The sequence below is a fragment of the Lindgomyces ingoldianus genome (genome assembly GCF_010093535.1).
Source record: "Lindgomyces ingoldianus strain ATCC 200398 unplaced genomic scaffold BDR25scaffold_6, whole genome shotgun sequence".
Classification (NCBI taxonomy): domain Eukaryota; kingdom Fungi; phylum Ascomycota; class Dothideomycetes; order Pleosporales; family Lindgomycetaceae; genus Lindgomyces; species Lindgomyces ingoldianus.
Window position 1 is genome coordinate 1,605,445 of NW_022985167.1, and position 18,359 is coordinate 1,623,803.

At 47.7% G+C, this 18,359-nt stretch overlaps 6 protein-coding genes across 6 annotated transcripts in view; 4 read left to right on the top strand and 2 right to left on the bottom strand.

Moving 5' to 3' along the window:
• Positions 1 to 352: 352 nt before the first annotated feature.
• BDR25DRAFT_311317 (uncharacterized protein) lies at positions 353 to 1,017 on the bottom strand (the record flags this gene model as incomplete). The annotated part of the gene is made up of 3 exons (XM_033691226.1): positions 353 to 582; positions 675 to 769; positions 824 to 1,017. 3 exons carry the CDS (start codon positions 1,015 to 1,017, stop codon positions 353 to 355), a joined length of 519 nt encoding a protein of 172 aa, XP_033551759.1.
• A 693-nt stretch (positions 1,018 to 1,710) lies between these two features.
• BDR25DRAFT_214582 (MFS general substrate transporter) lies at positions 1,711 to 3,921 on the bottom strand (the record flags this gene model as incomplete). Its single annotated transcript, XM_033684801.1, has 10 exons — positions 1,711 to 1,925; positions 1,991 to 2,119; positions 2,175 to 2,354; positions 2,403 to 2,539; positions 2,589 to 2,815; positions 2,868 to 3,041; positions 3,090 to 3,307; positions 3,355 to 3,545; positions 3,600 to 3,655; positions 3,703 to 3,921. The coding sequence occupies 10 exons, from the start codon at positions 3,919 to 3,921 to the stop codon at positions 1,711 to 1,713; spliced, it is 1,746 nt and encodes a 581-aa protein (XP_033551760.1).
• Positions 3,922 to 5,352: 1,431 nt separating this feature from the next.
• BDR25DRAFT_384345 (taurine catabolism dioxygenase) lies at positions 5,353 to 6,611 on the top strand (the record flags this gene model as incomplete). Its single annotated transcript, XM_033697865.1, has 4 exons — positions 5,353 to 5,563; positions 5,620 to 5,961; positions 6,020 to 6,394; positions 6,454 to 6,611. 4 exons carry the CDS (start codon positions 5,353 to 5,355, stop codon positions 6,609 to 6,611), a joined length of 1,086 nt encoding a protein of 361 aa, XP_033551761.1.
• A 925-nt stretch (positions 6,612 to 7,536) lies between these two features.
• On the top strand, positions 7,537 to 8,632 carry BDR25DRAFT_113011 (uncharacterized protein). Its single transcript, XM_033683607.1, has 3 exons — positions 7,537 to 7,639; positions 7,688 to 8,131; positions 8,195 to 8,632. Exons 2-3 carry the CDS (start codon positions 7,815 to 7,817, stop codon positions 8,412 to 8,414), a joined length of 537 nt encoding a protein of 178 aa, XP_033551762.1. The 5' UTR covers positions 7,537 to 7,639; positions 7,688 to 7,814; the 3' UTR covers positions 8,415 to 8,632.
• Positions 8,346 to 15,530, top strand: BDR25DRAFT_255455 (uncharacterized protein). Its single transcript, XM_033686356.1, has 8 exons — positions 8,346 to 8,610; positions 8,696 to 9,479; positions 9,531 to 11,299; positions 11,351 to 11,974; positions 12,107 to 12,477; positions 12,526 to 12,812; positions 12,861 to 13,166; positions 13,217 to 15,530. The coding sequence occupies exons 1-8, from the start codon at positions 8,489 to 8,491 to the stop codon at positions 15,371 to 15,373; spliced, it is 6,420 nt and encodes a 2,139-aa protein (XP_033551763.1). The 5' UTR covers positions 8,346 to 8,488; the 3' UTR covers positions 15,374 to 15,530.
• An 862-nt stretch (positions 15,531 to 16,392) lies between these two features.
• BDR25DRAFT_214455 (uncharacterized protein) overlaps positions 16,393 to 18,359 on the top strand; it is a gene marked incomplete at both ends in the record, with an annotated part of 3,742 nt that continues 1,775 nt past the window's right edge. The window contains 3 exons of the mRNA XM_033684796.1: positions 16,393 to 17,100; positions 17,164 to 17,937; positions 17,992 to 18,300. Of these exons, the coding sequence (XP_033551764.1) occupies positions 16,393 to 17,100; positions 17,164 to 17,937; positions 17,992 to 18,300 (1,791 nt within the window). The remainder of the gene's footprint in view (positions 17,101 to 17,163; positions 17,938 to 17,991; positions 18,301 to 18,359) is intronic.

Below are 18,359 nucleotides of genomic sequence, written 5' to 3' on the forward strand. Positions count from 1 at the left end.
TTTCACCCTCTTGGCACTCGAAACTACTCGAGTAGGATTAGTTTCATGCCTGAAGGAGCCTCGGGTACTATCCATGAATGATGGGTAGCGTAGGTGGGTGGCTTCCTACGATCTAGCCACGTTGAACGCTGATAGGAAACGATTCAAGTTGATGCAGATTGTTTGTTCCATATATTTAACTAGACTTTAGAAAGTTCTGTGTACAGCGAATATTTCTTGGAATGGGGGCAATGCTCGATCTGTTGGATGAAATGCTCCATGAGGCGTTTTACATCTCGGTGCAGGTACAGGTGTATGCAAAAGCCCTTCACAACTCGTCCGTTCACCCCCCCAACTTCCCAACCCGAATGATCTAAGCATCCCACTTCCTTGCCACTGGTTTTGGCGTTGCAGGTGGCATAGGCGCCGTCATGCCTAAACTGCACAAGGTCGATATACTCGGGAAAGCTGGGGGCTCAATACCCAGAGTCTTTGGTGCGGGGACTTGACTCGCAAGACCAGACGTTGAAGAGACTGTGCAGACGCTTGCGGCAGGAGCAATGCCGGTGAAGTTTGCGCGCTCTTGGAAGCAGTATGGGAGGCCTTTGGTTTGTTAGCACGAGGGTGTCTGGGAGACACTTTTCGAGGAGAATAGAGCCCCAAGAGAGATACGGAAGGTGCTAGAACAAGCGTACCGGTTATAGCGTAAGGCTTGCAATGATACCGACACCCTTTCAGTGTCTCGTTCGTCGCGCGGATGAAGCTTCCGTCATAGAGTTGAAGCCATGGCCTGTTGTCACACCATCAGTAACACATCCCTCAGGAAAGCAACCTAGCTACTTACTCCTGTTCAGTACTGCAATCGGCACGGCACCCAGCGTGAACAATTTGTCCAGCAGTAGCAGTCGCATAGCTCTGGCATCCATCCCACTCGCAAAATTTCTGGGTCAAGGTTGGTGCGACGACCGTGCAGTTTAAGCTCGCAAGCACCTGGTGTGCGATAAACGGAGCCGAAGCGAGGATAGTAGCGAGCTTCATATTTTCACCCGAATTGGTTCACTTGAAGAGATGGTTGCGTGATGGAACTAGACCAGGAAATGGCAGCTTCGCACCCTAAGTTATTATATCAACGAGCACCTACCCCAATTCTATTCCCCAAGCTCTTGTATATCGCTTTCATTTCGCGTGAAGTTCGAATGGGCATTTGGAAGAAATTTGACATGATCGTTCGGCTTTGAAGGATGAGCCGCAGGGGTAGAACATCCAAGCGCTCATATAATAAATGGCTGACCCCGCAATATCCTTAACGTTCCGCGATGGCGTCGGCAAGTCAGCCAATACTACGTAGGCTTTGGAGTGAGCGAGCATTTGGGTAAAAGCAAGCCAAGAAGGCGTTTTGAAATGATTTGGGTTTGGAGAGAGGAGGTGAGCGGGTTGAAACGGCAGTTACTTGTGGGTCGCCACGTGCCAGCGAACACATGGACAATCTTGGAACTTTGTCAAGGATCGTGAGCTGGTCGAGATGATATTCAGTCGTTCTTTAGCTTGTATAAATCTAACCATGAGCCGTGTCTCTGCTCAAGTCTCACTGGTAGTGGACATTTCCAAAAAGACCTAGGGAAGCTTCCAGAAATAACGACTTGTGACAGACGCAAACTGGGTGCGAGTGATCAGTGCCCCTATCACGCCCCACTTCTTGTTGATTCCCCCACATCCCCACTATGCTACGGTTCAATGTGCGAACCTGAAATCAAGCCTTTTATTTCCCTCGTCAGTTGTAGTCTCGAGGTACTCCAGCTGTTCTAGTTCGGTCTTTGCGTTCCACCTCTTCTCGCGTTGCTTATTACGCCAGACATAAAACCCCTTAGTGAGGAGATAGATAGCGACGTTTCCAACTGCAATTGCAAGTAATTGTTTGTTGCCACGAGGGTAGTTTGGAGCGTCATCTATATTCTAGGTTAGAACACACAATATTCATGAAACGGTGAGGATATAGACGCAGCCAACTTACCCTTGCGGTAGATGTTCGAAGAAATGATCCCGCTCGCTTGGACGAACATGTTATAGGAAGCCGCAGAAACTGTTCTGGATCGAACGGTATTCGAGTTCCTGGAGTTCCACCCTACTTGTATTGGATGCGCTGCATTCAGATATCAGTTACGAAACGGCATCGAAGAAGACTGAAAAGTCCTTACCACTGGGGTAGCCTAGCAACAGAGTTATGACAGCCCATACTATCCACTTATTGGCCTTGGCAACATCGGCTACAACAAGCCAGACCAGGAATGGAATAGCCCAAATTTGGCCAAGCATGGAGTGGAACGTAAGTTCCTTATGAATCTCAGCAGAGTACGTGACTCCTAACATCAGAAAGACTGCTAATGTCAATCTAAAAGCCTTAAGGGGTGAAGATATATACGTACTGTGAATGGCGGTCCAAGGGATAGCTAATAAGTTTGACTGGAATATATCAAAACCAAGACTGCGCAAAGACAGAGTGAGGTACTGCTGCGGTGGGGTCATAGGGATCTGGAAAAGAAGTCCAATGATGTAGAGTGGCCTGACTCGTCAGCAAATGGTGGCCAGGACTACTTAGTAGAAACTCTTACCAGAGATCATAATCCCTCAAGCTCTTCCACAACAATTTCGGTGTAACGGGTTGTCGGTTATGCATACCGCCCTTGGAAGGATCGTCTCGAATCACTCGGTTCACAATGATCTCCTCCTCTCGTGGGGTGAACCACCCCTTCTTTCCACGTGCCCAGCTAGCTGTTTGGCAAGGCCCTGGAGGCATAAGGAAGATTGCAGCCACGCCAACTACGAGTGTGAGAAGACCCTGCCGTTGGTTAACATGAATTTCTAGAACCTTGGGGAATGTTGTAAGATACCTCGATGAGAAACAGCCATCTCCATCCAGCATACCCGTGCAAGCCTCGCATGTGAAGCAATCCATAGGCAAGGAAACCGGCAAGGATATCCGCGATACTCATAGCGGTCCAGAAGAATCCCAGCCGGAGAGATAGTTCATGGTGCTTGTAGAAATATGATAGATAAAGGATAATCTAAGAATGTGAGCTTGGAAATCATGGTTGCGATGACGCTTCACATACATCCGGAATAAACCCTCCCTGCAGGATACCGAGCAATGATCTAAACGCTAGGAAACTTGCACGGCTAGACAACCAAAATTGAGATGACGCGACGATAGACCAGAGTATCAGTTGCATGGGGATCCATCGGTCTGGACCCATCCATTTGCTCACAAGTTGAGAGGGAAGCTCTGCACACAAGAAGCTCAGTTTGAAAACGGTATTTCCGAGATTGTAATCTAAAAGGTATTAGCGCCACTAGGATACTAAGTGGTGGAGAATATACCATTAGTAGTAAGATGTAGATCTTTAAGAAAGTTATCGGTGTTCGCTTGCTGGAGATTGGCGCGATCAAGCTCAAGCGCCATGAACATAACACACGCAAAGACCATGATACGGAAATCAATTTTCCTGATGAGTCTGTGTTCCTCACCCCATGTCCATCTTGCCAGCGGATTGAATCGATGCAGATTTTCCCTACAACTGTTAGTTCATCCTGAGTCCATACATGAAGAGAGATCAAGGGTGTACCAATCAGCACGAGGTTGATACTGTTTGGCTGTTTCCGTGTCATCATATACGCTGGGCTAGTCGAAATCAGTCATTATCTGAAACGAACACTGGTTGGACTCACTAAAGTTGCGATGGCATCTGGGTCATATGATCTAGCTCTTTGGAACCAGAATCTTTTTTCTTCGTGCGGGACACCAAGGGGTGGCACAGATGCTTCAGTTACAGCCACATTTGCTTTGTCTTTCTCGAATCCGATACTAGAACCCTTGGCGATGTCTTCGGATGATGATGAGGAGGCCCCGTCAGGGGTGCGACTGAAACCCGAGAGAACAGTGGTCATGGCGGAAAAAGAGATTCAGTTCGCGAGTACCTCAAAGCGCAGGTTGGAGTGCCCTGGTACTGCATTCCTAAGGCAAGAAGATCACATTTATAGTTCCCGGGACACTGTTCTCGCAGACCCAAGCGATGGGAACAAGACCGGACAGACCGAAAACGCAATTCTACGAGTGAATGGTAAATACTCCACCATTCGAATCGCCAAGTCGTTAAGCTTGATAAGACATAAGTCGCTGATAGTTCGATGAAGCCCAAACTAATATTAGCAAGAATTGCTCGAGGTCGTTCGGATAGGGCGTCGCTATCCCTAGTGACTGTGTAGCGAATGCATTCCATAAAAATCAAGATCATGGCATAGTTTAACCCAATTGAAAGAAAGCTTGACTGGGGGTGGGTCGAATATTCTGTCACTCCCGCGGATTCGAGCTATGGAGGCAATCTCATTCTTCACTTACTCGTGCCGTCTCGGTTTGAGAACCTAACCACCGGGACTTCAGACCTCAAAAGCAAACCTATCTGAAGATTCCCGATGTCCCCAGCCGAATAGGGTACTGTGCCACCCATTAACTTGTTTTGAGAGGGGACGAGCTCAGTTTACGAAGCTTCTTCAGCATGATATGATTTCCTGCAGATGAACTGATTACCTCGTGCCGTTCTCCCTTGGTATTCCGCAGGAGAAATGACCCTCGTAAGGTTAGGTTGAGAAGGTTGAAGGGTGAAGCAATATTGCGCGAGAATGATACAATTGCGATAAGGGAGGCGAACCTCCAATCTAGCGAATAGGCCAAATATAATTTCGACGTCTATACCCCGAGCTTGCGGGGTTAGAATACTATCTCCGCTGTTTGGTGTGGGATATGCAACCTGGGCTGTTATTTGCAAAAGAGCCCGGTACCAAGGGGTCGGCGTAGGCATGGACAAAGGAATCCCGGAAAGTGAAATGTCACTGCTGATGAAATGTGTTCCTAGCTAGCCTTAAAGTGCAAGCGAAAGACTAGTCGCTGAAGCAGGGGACTGTAGCGCGATGTCTTGGATGTCTCTACCTTCACTGTTTCGGGGAAACGTGCTGCCGAAGGAGCACGCAATCTCTCCCCCACATTTCGAACACAGCACCCTTCATCTAGCTTCAAAACTTCGAACAACTTCAAGCGTATCACGGATAACACTGCCGATAGGACCAACGAGAGCGTTTGGGACATCGCTGTCCTCGCCTTCTCTTTTACATCCCGAGCTCGCAAGGATAACTTGCAATGATGCAATCTTTCAATGGGACTAGGCGAGATCATGCGGTTCCCTAGAATCCGTTATGATGCAGTAGCTTTGGGATATACAGGATATATAAGTAAGAGAGGTTGAGAGACCGCACCAACGACCTGGGGTCTTTGTTCGTAGTTACCTTCGAATATTTACGCCGAACCCCAAATTCATCACTCAAATGGCCACCCAGACTATTACAGACGTCGGGCAGGAGTCCAAAACGCAGAACACTTTCCATAAAGATCCTCTTCGACTGAGGGGCGCTCTTGATGGGTATCAATCCTTTGACGTTACGCCGATCATCGGTCGCGAGTTTGTGGATGTAAACCTGAAGGACTGGCTTCGAGCACCCAACTCGGATGATTTAATCCGTGACCTTGCCATCACCAGTAGGCATATAAATGCTGCTGCCTTTCGTTTGATCCTTTACTAACTTCTCGGATAGTCTCTCAACGTGGTGTGGTCTTCTTCCGTAAGCAGGACGATCTTGACAACGACCTGCAGAAGGAGTTGGCTCAGCGTCTTGGCGAACTCTCGGGAAAGCCTGCGACCTCGAAACTCCACATACATCCCGTTAGTAACTCCGGTCGCCGACTTGGTGGCAAGGACGATGAGATCAGTGTCATTAGCTCGGAGCAAGCAAAAGAAATTTACAAGAATCGTTTCTTGAACTTCTCCCAGAAAAAGCAGAGCGCAAAGGAAGGCTGGCACAGCGATATTACTTTCGAGCCAGTCCCGTCCGATTATGCAATTTTGAGATTGACTCAGTTACCGAAGACAGGAGGTGGTTAGTAATATACACTATTCGGACTGAGGTCTGGAATAGCACTCATTAGTGAACCTAGATACTTTATGGGCATCAGGATATGAGCTCTACGACCGCCTTTCCAAGCCCTACCAGAAGTTTTTCGAATCCCTGACCGCGACATACGCTCAACCAGGCTTCGGACTTGCTGCAAAGGAGAATGGTTTCGAACTCTACAGCAAGCCACGTGGTGCACCAGAGAATGTTGGTTCAGAGCTGATTGCCACCCATCCCGTCATCCGTACGAACCCTGTAACAGGTTGGAAGTCAATTTTCGCAGTTGGACACCATGTGCAGCAGATCAATGGGCTCACTGAACAGGAGAGCAGACGTGCGCTGGACTGGTTCGTGCAACTGATTGTGGAGAACCATGATCTGCAAGTGCGCCACAGATGGCAGAATCCTAATGATCTTGGTGAGTGATATAACGAGATTGTCATTACGCAAGTGGACACTGTGCTGATAGCAGCCTAGCGATCTGGGATAACCGCAGTGTCTATCACACCGCAACCTTCGACTACTTTGGGCTAGGAGAGAGGACAGGACAGAGGGCAGTGAGTCTTGGAGAGAGGCCATATTTGGATCCAAGTAGCACCTCTCGGCGTGATGCATTAGGTCTGAAAGAGGCGTGACTGATCACAAGTGTTAATGATGCGTTCAGCTGGCTTAATTTAAGTGAAGGATTTTACGAGCTTGCTTAATTATGAGCCATTGAAATTCGACTTAAATATTTCGCCTCTCCTGAGTAGGATTATGGGCCCTAGTCCTCATCGTCTAGATTCACTTAGTTGAGTAACATCCATCCATGGGTCGCGCAAAACCCACCGTGCTGCAAAATGTAAGGAGTACTTTGACTTCACACTACTTAAACTCTGCACACACTTGAATGCCTATTATATTTTCGCATTACGCATGTACTATAGGTGATCCTACACATGCAGGCACCTTCACACTCAAAAATTACCATCGCGTCGTCGTCGTCGCGCCTGATTTGTAAGAGTTCTCCTTTTGTCGCGAAACAGGCTTCTCCCGCTACAGCACTATCATCATACTCTTGTCGCTACTAAAACTGATAGAATAGCTCTATCTAAGCCTGCGAACATCACTACAGTGTTTAAAAGCCACTATCTGTATTGTGGCTGCTATCGCATGGAGATTCACGCAAGGTCGCTACGTGTGTCGGTACCTTCAATGAAAGTAATCATCAATATAGGCTAGTGCGATACGATCTCGCACATCTAATCCTCCGTAACTAGCACTGTGTAATTTACTCGGTCAAGAGCTCAGCCTGTGGCTGTGCGGAGCCATGCACACGGGCCCCCAACTTTGGCCGTGCTTCCAGTCACCAACTCAACTCTCTAGAACTGCCTACAGAAATCGCCACTTCACAAGGTCATGGCAGGAGCGGGTCGGCCGTCCTCCCTGCTAGCGTCACCAAGGTGTTCATCCACTTCTCAAGATATAAGAATATTTAGTCTAGTCGCCTGCGAATTCGCCTCCTGCCGCAGCATGACCGCGGCACGTCAGCCTTCCCGCGCCACACCACTGTAGGCTGGACAGTCAGCCGCGCCCCCCCTCCCCAAGCTAACCTATTCATAAGGCAGAGCAGAATCAGCGCACAACACTCTTGCAGTGTCTCGCCTTCAGATGCAGTTCTTCGGTAAATTTCAGTGTCCCTATTTTCCTGTATGCGCACTAATCTTGATAGCTAGGACAGATATTCTCGACGGACGAGCGAGTCGTCGTGCCCGTCTTTCAGCTAGGCTGCCGCATTCGAACCCAGCCAAAACCCATTCCTACCTGCCGCTTGCCTCCGTCCAGCCACATGCGAAACAATGCGTCTATTGCGACGCAGCGATACCGGCGAATTCACTCTTACCGAAGATTTTGTTGGCGACGAGGCGATTCCTCGCTACGCGATACTTTCGCACACATGGGGAGCCGATGCTGAGGAGGTCACTTTTGAAGACCTGACAAATGGCACTGGCAGAGATAAGCCTGGCTACGAGAAGATCTGGTTCTGTGGAGAACAGGCTGCACAAGACGACTTGCAATACTTTTGGATTGACACCTGTTGCACTATACAGACTTACCACCGACGACAACGCCCTACGAAACGGGTGGCATATGCCGCCGAAAACAGCGGCAGAATGTATGTAGCTTTTAAATACAAACCTTACTCAGTCACCTTTTTCATCTGACAATCCTTGTTCAGCTCTAATCCCAGAACCCGATCATGCAACAAGGCGCAGCTTTGTGGGCGCAGCTTTGGGGGCGCAGCTTTGGGGGCGCAGCTTTGGAAGCCTCGGGTGGGCACTCTTTCCATTTATTTCTCAGACTTTTCAACTGGACAACTTCCAACTCCCAGCAATGCGACGATAGTATTTGTTATGACGAGCAAAATAATGAGCAGTATCATGAAAGTTGTCTCATAATTTCCTAATTTCTTCTGAATATTCAGCTTTGTGCATCGGCGTCACGTCGGCCATAGTTTCGTTGACCATCAGAAATGGATGCCTCCCGGCAGAGTGCTGCAAAGAACCTCATAGACACGATAAGTAGAGAGCATACATTAGGCGGGAGCCTATTCGGAACAAGACTCGAGTTGCTCTTCAGCAACAACTTGAAAATGTGAGAGCAGGTTCTCAGTTTTTTGCTCCAGTCAATCCGTTAATTATCATATCATGAATTCGGGCTAATCTAGGGGAAACCGCAGCCTCTCGGACCAGCTTTACGAAAGATCGACCCACTTTCTCCTAGAGCTTATTCAAAATGCCGATGACAACACCTACACCTGTGAACATCCCACCTTGAGCTTTACATACCGTCCAGGGATTCTCCGCATCGACTGTAACGAAGTAGGATTTACTTCAGACAATGTTAAAGCTATCTGTGCGATCAGCCAAAGCACCAAAATTGAGCAGACGAGCTATGACGAATACATTGGTGAGAAAGGCATTGGCTTTAAATCTGTCTTTAAGGCTGCGGACATCGTATGGATTGCATCGGGCCCCTATACGTTTAAGTTCGACAAGAACCAACCACTAGGCATGATTACGCCAGTGTGGGCGGAATTTCCGGAGCCGGCTCAAACAGGGCAGACGTCTTTCTATCTCCAGTTCTCCAAAGACTACGAGGAGAAGGATCTCATCAATGAATTACTAACATTCGACAACAAATCTATCATATTCCTCAGACGAATTGAGATCATCAATATCCAGATTACCTGCCGAGATGGGCAGATATGGAAGAAATCGGTTCAAAAGACCGAACGCTGGCAATACGGCGACCGGGTAATTAGTTTGGCTGTGGATAATTGTAACTTCAAATACCAGATACAAACTTATATCGTCAAAGACCTTCCTAGAGAGCACAGGCGTCCAAATCGGCCACAATCCAAAATTTCGCTTGCTTTTCCAATCGTAAACTTCTTACAGCAACCCAATATTCTTTATCAGAGTGTGTATGCTTTCTTACCAATCAGGAATTACGGTCTAAAGGTAATCTCATCGCTTGTTAGAATATTGCTCGCTCTACTAACGATCAAATAGTTTCTCTTACAAGGCGATTTTATTCTCACGGCCAGCCGCGAGGATATTGAGAATACTCCATGGAATCATACACTTCGTGATGCTGTGGCCGAGGCGTTTCTGTGTTCCATTAACCACTTCAACCAAGGGGAGTTGAAGTACGTCTGGCCTGGTTATCTCCCATCACTTTCAAAAGCTGCTTCCAATTTCTTTACGCCAGCAGTCGCATCCATCTTGACAAAGCTTCAAGAGAGCTGTGTCGTAGAGTCATGTGCAGGAATTTTAGTTGAGCCTTCATCAGTGAAGTACGTATCGTCGGATGCATTCACTGATGATGAAGGTATACCATTCACCCTAAGCCCACGAACCGCACCAAGGTACTTGTCGTCAAAATACCCGAAATGGGCCTTCGAAGCCATGGCCGATATTGGCGTCTCTCAGCTAAATTTCCAGGAGTTCTTGCAAGATCTCAAATTGATAATCGATGATAGTCCGGAAAACTTTCACAAGAGACCGGCGAGGTGGCACTCACAACTTGCAAAAACTCTTCTCGAACTTGGAACAAATGCAGAACTGCTGCACAAAATACAGGATTTATATCTTATTCCATTACATGATGGTTCCTGGACTTCCAATCAGGGACGTGATATTTTCTTTTCAAAAAATGAAACACTTTTGGAGATACCCAGCGGCATTAAAGTGTCAACTGTGGACTCGAGCGTCGAATCTGATCCAAATCGACGAAAACTCTTCATGAGTCTCGGCGTCCGAGCCTGGGAGACACCGGAAATCTGCCGCTTCATTCTGAGAACACACGCGGCATTGGACTTCGACCCTAAGGCCTTCACGCCAAGTCAGCTTATCTCCCATACCATGTTCCTCTATAAAGCGTCGTGGCAGCCACCGAAAAAGGCAGATCTCTGGTTTGCCACCAAGCACGACGATCGCTCTCTTGGAAGAAAACTGTACATACCCGCTGCTCATGCAGCCAACTCAGCCGCGGGGAGATTATTTGACCAACTTCAGAGGAAATTTGCTGTCATACACGCTGCTTATCTCGAAATTTCATCTCCCTCTGATTCAGACTGGGAGCCTTGGTTGGTTCGTAACTTTGGGTTGTCTACGGTTCCCCGCTTGATCGACCCCCGTATTGAGAGTCTGTTCGCCGAACAGGGAACCAGCGAGTGTACAGGAAGTGGTGTAAATCCATTACTGCGTGCCCCGGATATTGAATGGAGCGAATCCACTATCTCGCTAATCCATTCGAGGGATGTAAATTGGGAGGAAGCACACAATAAATCATCAAAACAGAAGCACGAGGCATCTGTGCTATCGGACGAATTCGCCTTCATGTTTCGGGAATGCCATAGCTCTGATGTCCTTCAACTTCTGAAAGACAACTGGCAGCACTATTCCAAGTGGATCGTTGGTTTGCACAAAGACTGGCAAAATAACGATTTCCGTGCATTAAGCGCTGAACTGAAGTACACACTGAGTGTACGTCGGGTGCACACTGCTAAAGGTCTCTTGCCGCTAAAAGATACTGTCCTTCCTATGATCGACCCCGAACTTGATGAAGAATGCAACATTCCAGCTCTGGCTATCGAAAAACCTCAGGATGCCGAATGGGTATTCTTGAGCTATTTCGGTGTTCTAGTCAAAGCTGACATCCATTACTATTTGCGATGTCTAATTGCCTTATCAGAGGGTCACACACCGGAAGTTGACAAAGTAGCCTATATCTATGAGCAGATTCAAGCCAACTACAAAGGGAATGAAGACATCATTAAGTAATTATGCCTACTCGTGTTTCATGGTTTAGAAACTGATTGAATTTCTAGTGCAGCATTTAGCGAGAAAGCGATTGTCTACGCAATTCCCACAGCACGGAGTGCTAATAAGCGTTCTCAGTGGATGTCTATGAGAGACTGTGTCTTGCGTGGAATTCCTGTTGAGAATTGTTATCAGAGCAGTTCATACCTTTTTCGGTGCCTCATGTGCCCTTGGGGGGATCCCATCGCACCATTGCTTGCAGCAGCAACATCCATTACAACTGCAACTAGATTGGAAGACATTACCCGTCTCTTCCGCGACATCAGTATTGCACTGAAAGACATCAGTACCACCAAGTCTGCACAATTACTTCGCTCTCTCCGAGATCATTCCATCTTTCCAATTACGACGAGTGGCCAAATGCAGGGCTACGGCAACCTCCTCGGTGTGCAAGATGTATCTTGGTACATCGCTGATCAGCATTTAATTAGAGAAAGCTTTATAGGGAAGTTGCCTCTACTAGCTGTGCCCGTCGAAGAACTTGTTGCACTAGAGGACTTCTTCCACGTATTACGGCTGGATGGCCGTATATTGTCGAAATGTGCTACAAGTGAAACCAACCCATCAGGACGAATCGAAATGCACCTGGTGTATACAGCTTCTCTTCAGGCAAAAACTCGTTTTCTCAAAGCGTGAGTGTCACTTTCCATCAATTGTCTCTGTTATCCACAGGAGTTCGTCACTATCTTCGGTGGTGCTCGTTGCAACAAGTGGAGAATTATCATTCCGTTTGTTCACGTATTGACTAACGCTCAATGTATCAGTTTGGTTCCGCAGCTACACTCTGACAGAGCTGCCATAAACCGCCAGCTCAATGATCTGCGAGTCCATGTTGCCACACAAGTATCACAAGTCTTTGTGTTGGAACAGGAAGACACTGAAATTTATGGCAACCCTGTTCGGGGTCAAGTAGCCATGTTGCGCAACGACAATCATATTGATTTCTTTCTAACAGAGGAATCTATAAATGCGGAATATCCGCCCTTTGACTTGGTACGAGCCATTGCTGATATCTGTGCTTTCAAAGATCTAAGTCATTATTCACTACTGTTTGCCGTTCTAAGCAATTATAGTATGGAGGGCATAGCGGAAGCTTTTGCCCAACAGGGGTTGCAGGTTGAGGGAATCATCGTTGGTATGATATGAAACGCTCGAGACTCCTCAATTACTTATTTGATCGCAGCTAACCCAAAGAAATCTCGTAAACAACGGAAAGATTTATTCGCCATGCCATCCCCATTTTCCAAGGAGGTGGCACGTGACCCTGGAGAAGGTCAAGGGATAGTCGAAGCGACGAAGTATGATGGTTTTGGCCACAGAGTTGGCGTTGAGCATAAAGATAATGATAGACGTGCTCCGTTGAGAAATTTTGCAGAAGACAAAGGCCAAGGCTATGCGGAGAACGCAGTTGCAGGCCATTTTGATACACTCGCGGGATGGGACCTCGTTCAGTATCTTGGAGAACTTCTAGTAAGTAGAAATCTTTGCTGTGATATGTGTTGAGCTAATGATGACTAGGTGTCAAAACTACTTCAGAAACTTCTCGGGTCCAGCTATTGGCCTGAAAGAGATTGGACAAGCTGTTTTCGGCATAACTCTGGTCACAAGCCATTCGAAGGAGTGGGAACATGTGCCCCATTTAAAATAGAAGAGTCAAAGGCCCGAGATCTGATGACAGCATTCCTCATGAAGCACGGGCAATCTGAGACATCAAACTGGGCAAACTTGCTTCAAGTGAACTCGCCGGTATATCATTTTGAAGTGGCGGTAAGTACGGGGGGTCAAGCGGCATTGTATATCGCCGATGCGTCGCAAGTCGAAAGAGTAAATAGACCTTCCTGATCCTCTAACTATCTACTAATATTGGCGTTTAGATACGCCAGTTCAAGATGCAGACTGTCGGTGGTCAAAACAACAAGCACGTCGCCGTTCTAGTCAGGATAAGTGACGTTCACTCTGATGACCTGTCTTCGATCCGCTTTATCGTCGATCCATGGCGGTTCCTTGAGTCCGGGAGAATCGTGCTACAAGGAGGTTGGCTCTTAAAGGCTTCAATACAAGAAAACAGAACCGGAAAGAGACGTAAGGTCTCTACACCTATTACTTGGGCCGAATCAATCCCTTCCCTGCAAAATTCATCTATAATTTCTACACCTTCAGAGACTCGGCACAAAGAGGCTTTCATTTACCGATCCTTATACCCCGGACAAATTCGTCTACTGTATCTTGTCCCAGGTTGTGATCATGATGACCTACGAGGCGCGATATTTCACAACCCCTGTCAATATGATCAGGCTTACCAAGCGCTGTCATATGCATGGGGATCGACAGAGCGTACTGAGTTGCTGACCACGCCGGAGGGAGTTCTTCCTATTACAAAATCCTTGCACACAGCTTTACAACGTTTGAGGCACCAGACTGACGCTGTCATTCTCTGGGTGGATGCAATATGCATCAACCAAGACGACAACACCGAAAAAGCACAACAAATCCGGTTATTGCCAAAGATCTTCCAGATGGCATTATGTACGTATGTATTTCTGGAAGATAGCAGAGACGCCAATGCTGCCATAGACATGTTGATGCAGATTCTGAACGAAGACAACTATGGTACTAGATGTTTGCAGGCAACACATGAACCGGAATCGAGAGAGCCAGACCGTGAAAGCGGATCTGACGGGACCTCAGTTGAGATGTGGGACGCTGAAGAGAAAGATAGCGATGGTACGACAAGCACGACTCCCTCACATCAATCGCCTGAGAATTTGCCTTCTGTTGTAGCGACTTGGGACAAAAGATCCGCATCTCTTCTGGAATATCCCATTTGGACCTCCATTCAGGGCTTCTTTGAGCTTCCGTGGTTTCGCAGGGTTTGGGTTATTCAAGAGATTGCCGTGTCGCGCGCTGTGAAGATCGTATGTGGTAAGTGGACGATTGACTGGGAAGATTTATATCATGCTACGGATATCATTGATCGCAAACTGCAAACTTCCCACAGCCCCTGCTTGAATCTGCTACGGAAGAGCTGGGAACCCTTCCAGTCCATAGCGGCACTGAGGGAGTGGGAAACAAGACGGTATCGCTGGACACTTCTTATGCTTCTCGAGAAGTTTCGAAATGCAGAGTCAACTTACAAACGGGATCGTCTATTCGCATTAATAGGATTAGCATCTGATGGCAACGAGGATTCATTTAAGCCAAACTATGATTGTCCATTAGAGACTATCGTTTTGAGCTATGCTCACGGCTTCATTCTTCAGGGCAGAGCCATGCAACTACTCTACAGTGCTGGCCTCAACGGGCAGTGCTCGCGTTTTCCAAGCTGGATTCCCGACTGGACTGTCAACATACCAACTGGTCTTCATGAACTAAGTGACGGTGGCAGGTCATTTTCAGCTGGCGGATCGTATGACGTCAAAGTCAAATGGTATCCTCATACCGATGAGCTGACGTTAGAAGGATTTGCTGTGGATTCCATCCAATCAATAAGCAAATCGTCGAACCTAGAACAAGAATGGAAGACTTATTTCAATGAGGTTGACACAATGGTAGACTCTTTGGCATTGAGCCCAACCGGAGATTTGCAAGACAACCTGAAGTGGAAGGTACCAATTGCTGGAGTATTACATGCCAAAGTAGTCGTATCTGGAGGTCTCGATCTGCGCTCGTCATACAAAGCTTTCAGACAGTATTTTAGCAGACAGTCATGGGCCGTGGAGGACAACTACCACAACGGTTTAGATCCACTACGAACGGAAAGCATGAATTACATGAACGCACTTCAGGGTGCCATTGTGGGGTGGAGGTATGTGATTACCCAACGGGGCTACGTTGGCATCGTACCGGGACTTACTGAAGTTGGCGACACTGTTTTAATTTTCAAGGGAGGTCGGGTCCCTTTCCTAGTGCGAAAGAGCATGGAACGACCCCAAGCTTATCGCCTAGTTGGACAATGTTATATCCATGGTATCATGAATGGCGAAGTATTGTCCGAACTAGAGACTCTTGGGAACGAATTCCGACTTCATTGAGCATTAAAGTCAATATGAAGTGATAAAAGTATACAGTTAGACCCCAGATGGCTGTAAAGCAGACCGGGTAACCTGTTGGATCGGATAGCCTGTTGAGTTGGACATCGTGTTGAATTAGATAATGCTTGTTATCAGACAGCCAGATTATTTGAATGGCCTATTAAGTTGTCTAATCCATTAGTTTGATCACCCGCTTTAAGGTTTCTAGAAATGGGATCGCGAGTATGACTGAGAAAATCACAAGCAGCATGGGGCAAGTCGGATCAGAAGTTGACCTGGACTGAGCACAGCGTGAGCAGTGGCCGCCGGCCGGGGTCCTCTGGCAGAGAGGGCTAAGGGGGGTCCATTTTCAGGCCCTTTAGCGTGAGCAGACGCTTCACAGTGATCAAGTGAATCTGACAGCGGTTGCAGAAATAAGTGGTTTGAAATTACTGGAGGCTGGATCATACAAAAATGAAATTTAAATTAACATTGTAAGTTACAGACTTCTTGAAGTCTTGCACAAAGTCCATGTTATCGCAAGTGTTGTATGAGTTTGCATCGACAAGACAAACAAGGCCGAACTTTACCAGGCTATCAAATCTATGTTTCGTTGGTACCAGAATGCTGTAAAATGCTATGTCTATCTATCAGATGTTTCGACAGTTAAGCGAAAAGCAAGCAATGAACTCTCCGAATTTCCTTGGGAGCCCGCTTTTCGAGTCAGCAAATGGTTCACTCGGGGGTGGACACTCCAAGAGCTTCTTGCCCCAAATTCAGTCGAATTCTTCTCCCAAAAATGGAAAAGACTTGGTGACAAACAATCACTGAGGCAAGAAATCCACAAAATAACAGGAATTCCTGAGTCAGCGCTTCAAGGAGCCCCTCTATCTCAGTTCAGCGTTAACGAGCGATTGTCGTGGAAAGAAAGTCGGCACACTAAGCTCGAAGAAGACAGGGCGTACTCATTACTAGGCATTTTCGGCGTCTCCATACCGCCTATCTACGGCGAAGGGATGGCAAGGGCGTTTACGCGGCTCATGGACGAGATTGACAAGCTGGAGAAATGTATGCAAGACTTACGCCTCACCGATCCCCGTGATGACAAGAAGCGCATTGAGGAAACCAAGGGTGGTCTTCTGGAGGGTTCTTACCGCTGGATCCTTGAAAACTCCGACTTCCAACGATGGCGTGACGACCCGCAGAGCCGACTGCTATGGATTAAAGGTGACCCTGGAAAGGGTAAGACGATGCTCCTCTGCGGTGTTGTCAACTATCTAAAGAAGTCGATGGCCAAGACGGCTCTTCTGTCCTACTTCTTCTGCCAGGCCACGGACTCGCGAATTAACAATGCCACGGCTGTGCTGCGAGGTCTACTGTACTTGCTTGTCGATCAGCAGCCATCGCTCGTTTCGCATATACGGAAGAAGCACGACCATGCAGGCAAAGCACTCTTCAAGGACGCGAATGCCTGGGTTGCGTTATCTGAGATCTTTACAAACATCCTGCAGGACCCGAGCTTAAACAGCACGTACTTGATCGTTGATGCGCTTGACGAATGCGTAACGGACTTGCCAAAACTGTTGGACTTCATCGCGCAAAACTTGTCTGTATCTTCTCGTATCAAGTGGATGGTTACTAGCCGCAACGAGGCCTTTATTGAGCAGAGGCTGCAGCTTGACGATTCTGGAACTAGGCTGAGTCTTGAGCTCAAAGAAAACGCCGCGCAAGTGTCCTGGGCCGTCGATGTGTACATCAACCATTGCCTTTCGGAATTACCAGAAATTCAACACAACAACCCCCTCCGAGAGTCAGTCCTGGAAAAAATGCAACAAAAGGCTAATGGCACTTTTCTCTGGGTATCTCTTGTTGTTAAAGAGCTGAAGGAGGTGATGACCTGGGAGGTGCTCCAGGTCCTCGAAGAAGTGCCTACGGAGTTGAAAGACGTATATCGTCGGATGATGAAACAAATCGAACGGTTGCGGCGTCAATATCCAGAACTTTGCCGACAGGTTCTTTCCACCGTTATCGCTGCTTACCGTCCGCTACGCCTGCAAGAGTTGCATCTTTTATCCGGTTTGCCCACCCAGGTCCAGGACGTAAATCAAGCCACTACGGCAATTGTAAAGATGTGTGGCTCATTCCTCACAATACAAGAAGGCAGTGTCTACATCATCCACCAGTCAGCTCGAGACTTTCTATCTGATGAAGCACGCCATAACATCTTCCCGTGCGGGATTGGGGATGTTCACCATTCCATCTTCTCGAAATCTCTCCAAGCCATGTCTAAGACGCTCCGACGAGACATGTACAGCTTGCGTCAGTTAGGGTATCCTGCCGAGTATGTTAAGCAACCAGACCCAGACCCACTAGCAGCATCACGCTACTCCTGTGTCTACTGGGTCGACCACCTCTGTAACTATCATCTCAGCCGCTCCGCAAATCGTACAAGCGACCTAAAAGATGAAGGCGCTATCAACAGCTTCATAACAAAGAAATTCCTCTACTGGCTGGAAGCGCTTAGCCTCTGCAAGAGTATACCACATGGGGTAGTTGCAATAACTAGACTTGAGACTGTAGTAGAGGTAAACTGGGGTTAGCGATTATAGCTATGTATGTTACATGCTAATACAAGCTAGGGAAGAATAGATACACACGCACTGCTCGAGCTGGTGCGGGATGCGCGTCGATTTATCATGTCTCACAAGTGGGCAATAGAGAACAGCCCCCTTCAGGCTTATACTTCCGCACTCCTATTCAGCCCAACCCGCAGCCTAATAAGAGGACTATTTAAGAGAGAAGAGCCGGGATGGATTGCAATAAAGCAGCCTATGCAAGATAAATGGAGCCCCTGCCTTCAGACGCTCGAGGGACATCGCGACGTCGTCACCTCGGTAGCCTTCTCGCCCGACTCGGCCCGGCTGGCATCGGCGTCGGGCGACAAGACGGTCAAGATCTGGGATGCGAGCAGCGGCGACTGCCTCCAGACGCTCAAGGGGCATCGCGA

Coding starts and splice junctions, on each gene's coding strand:
- BDR25DRAFT_113011 (XM_033683607.1), top strand. CDS start 7,815: ATGCGTCTATTGCGACGCAGCGATACCGGCGAATTCACTCTTACCGAA. Junction 8,132..8,194: donor GCCGAAAACAGCGGCAGAAT/GTATGTAGCTTT, acceptor ATCCTTGTTCAG/CTCTAATCCCAGAACCCGAT.
- BDR25DRAFT_255455 (XM_033686356.1), top strand. CDS start 8,489: ATGGATGCCTCCCGGCAGAGTGCTGCAAAGAACCTCATAGACACGATA. Junction 9,480..9,530: donor TCAGGAATTACGGTCTAAAG/GTAATCTCATCG, acceptor ACGATCAAATAG/TTTCTCTTACAAGGCGATTT. Junction 11,975..12,106: donor AAAACTCGTTTTCTCAAAGC/GTGAGTGTCACT, acceptor TCAATGTATCAG/TTTGGTTCCGCAGCTACACT.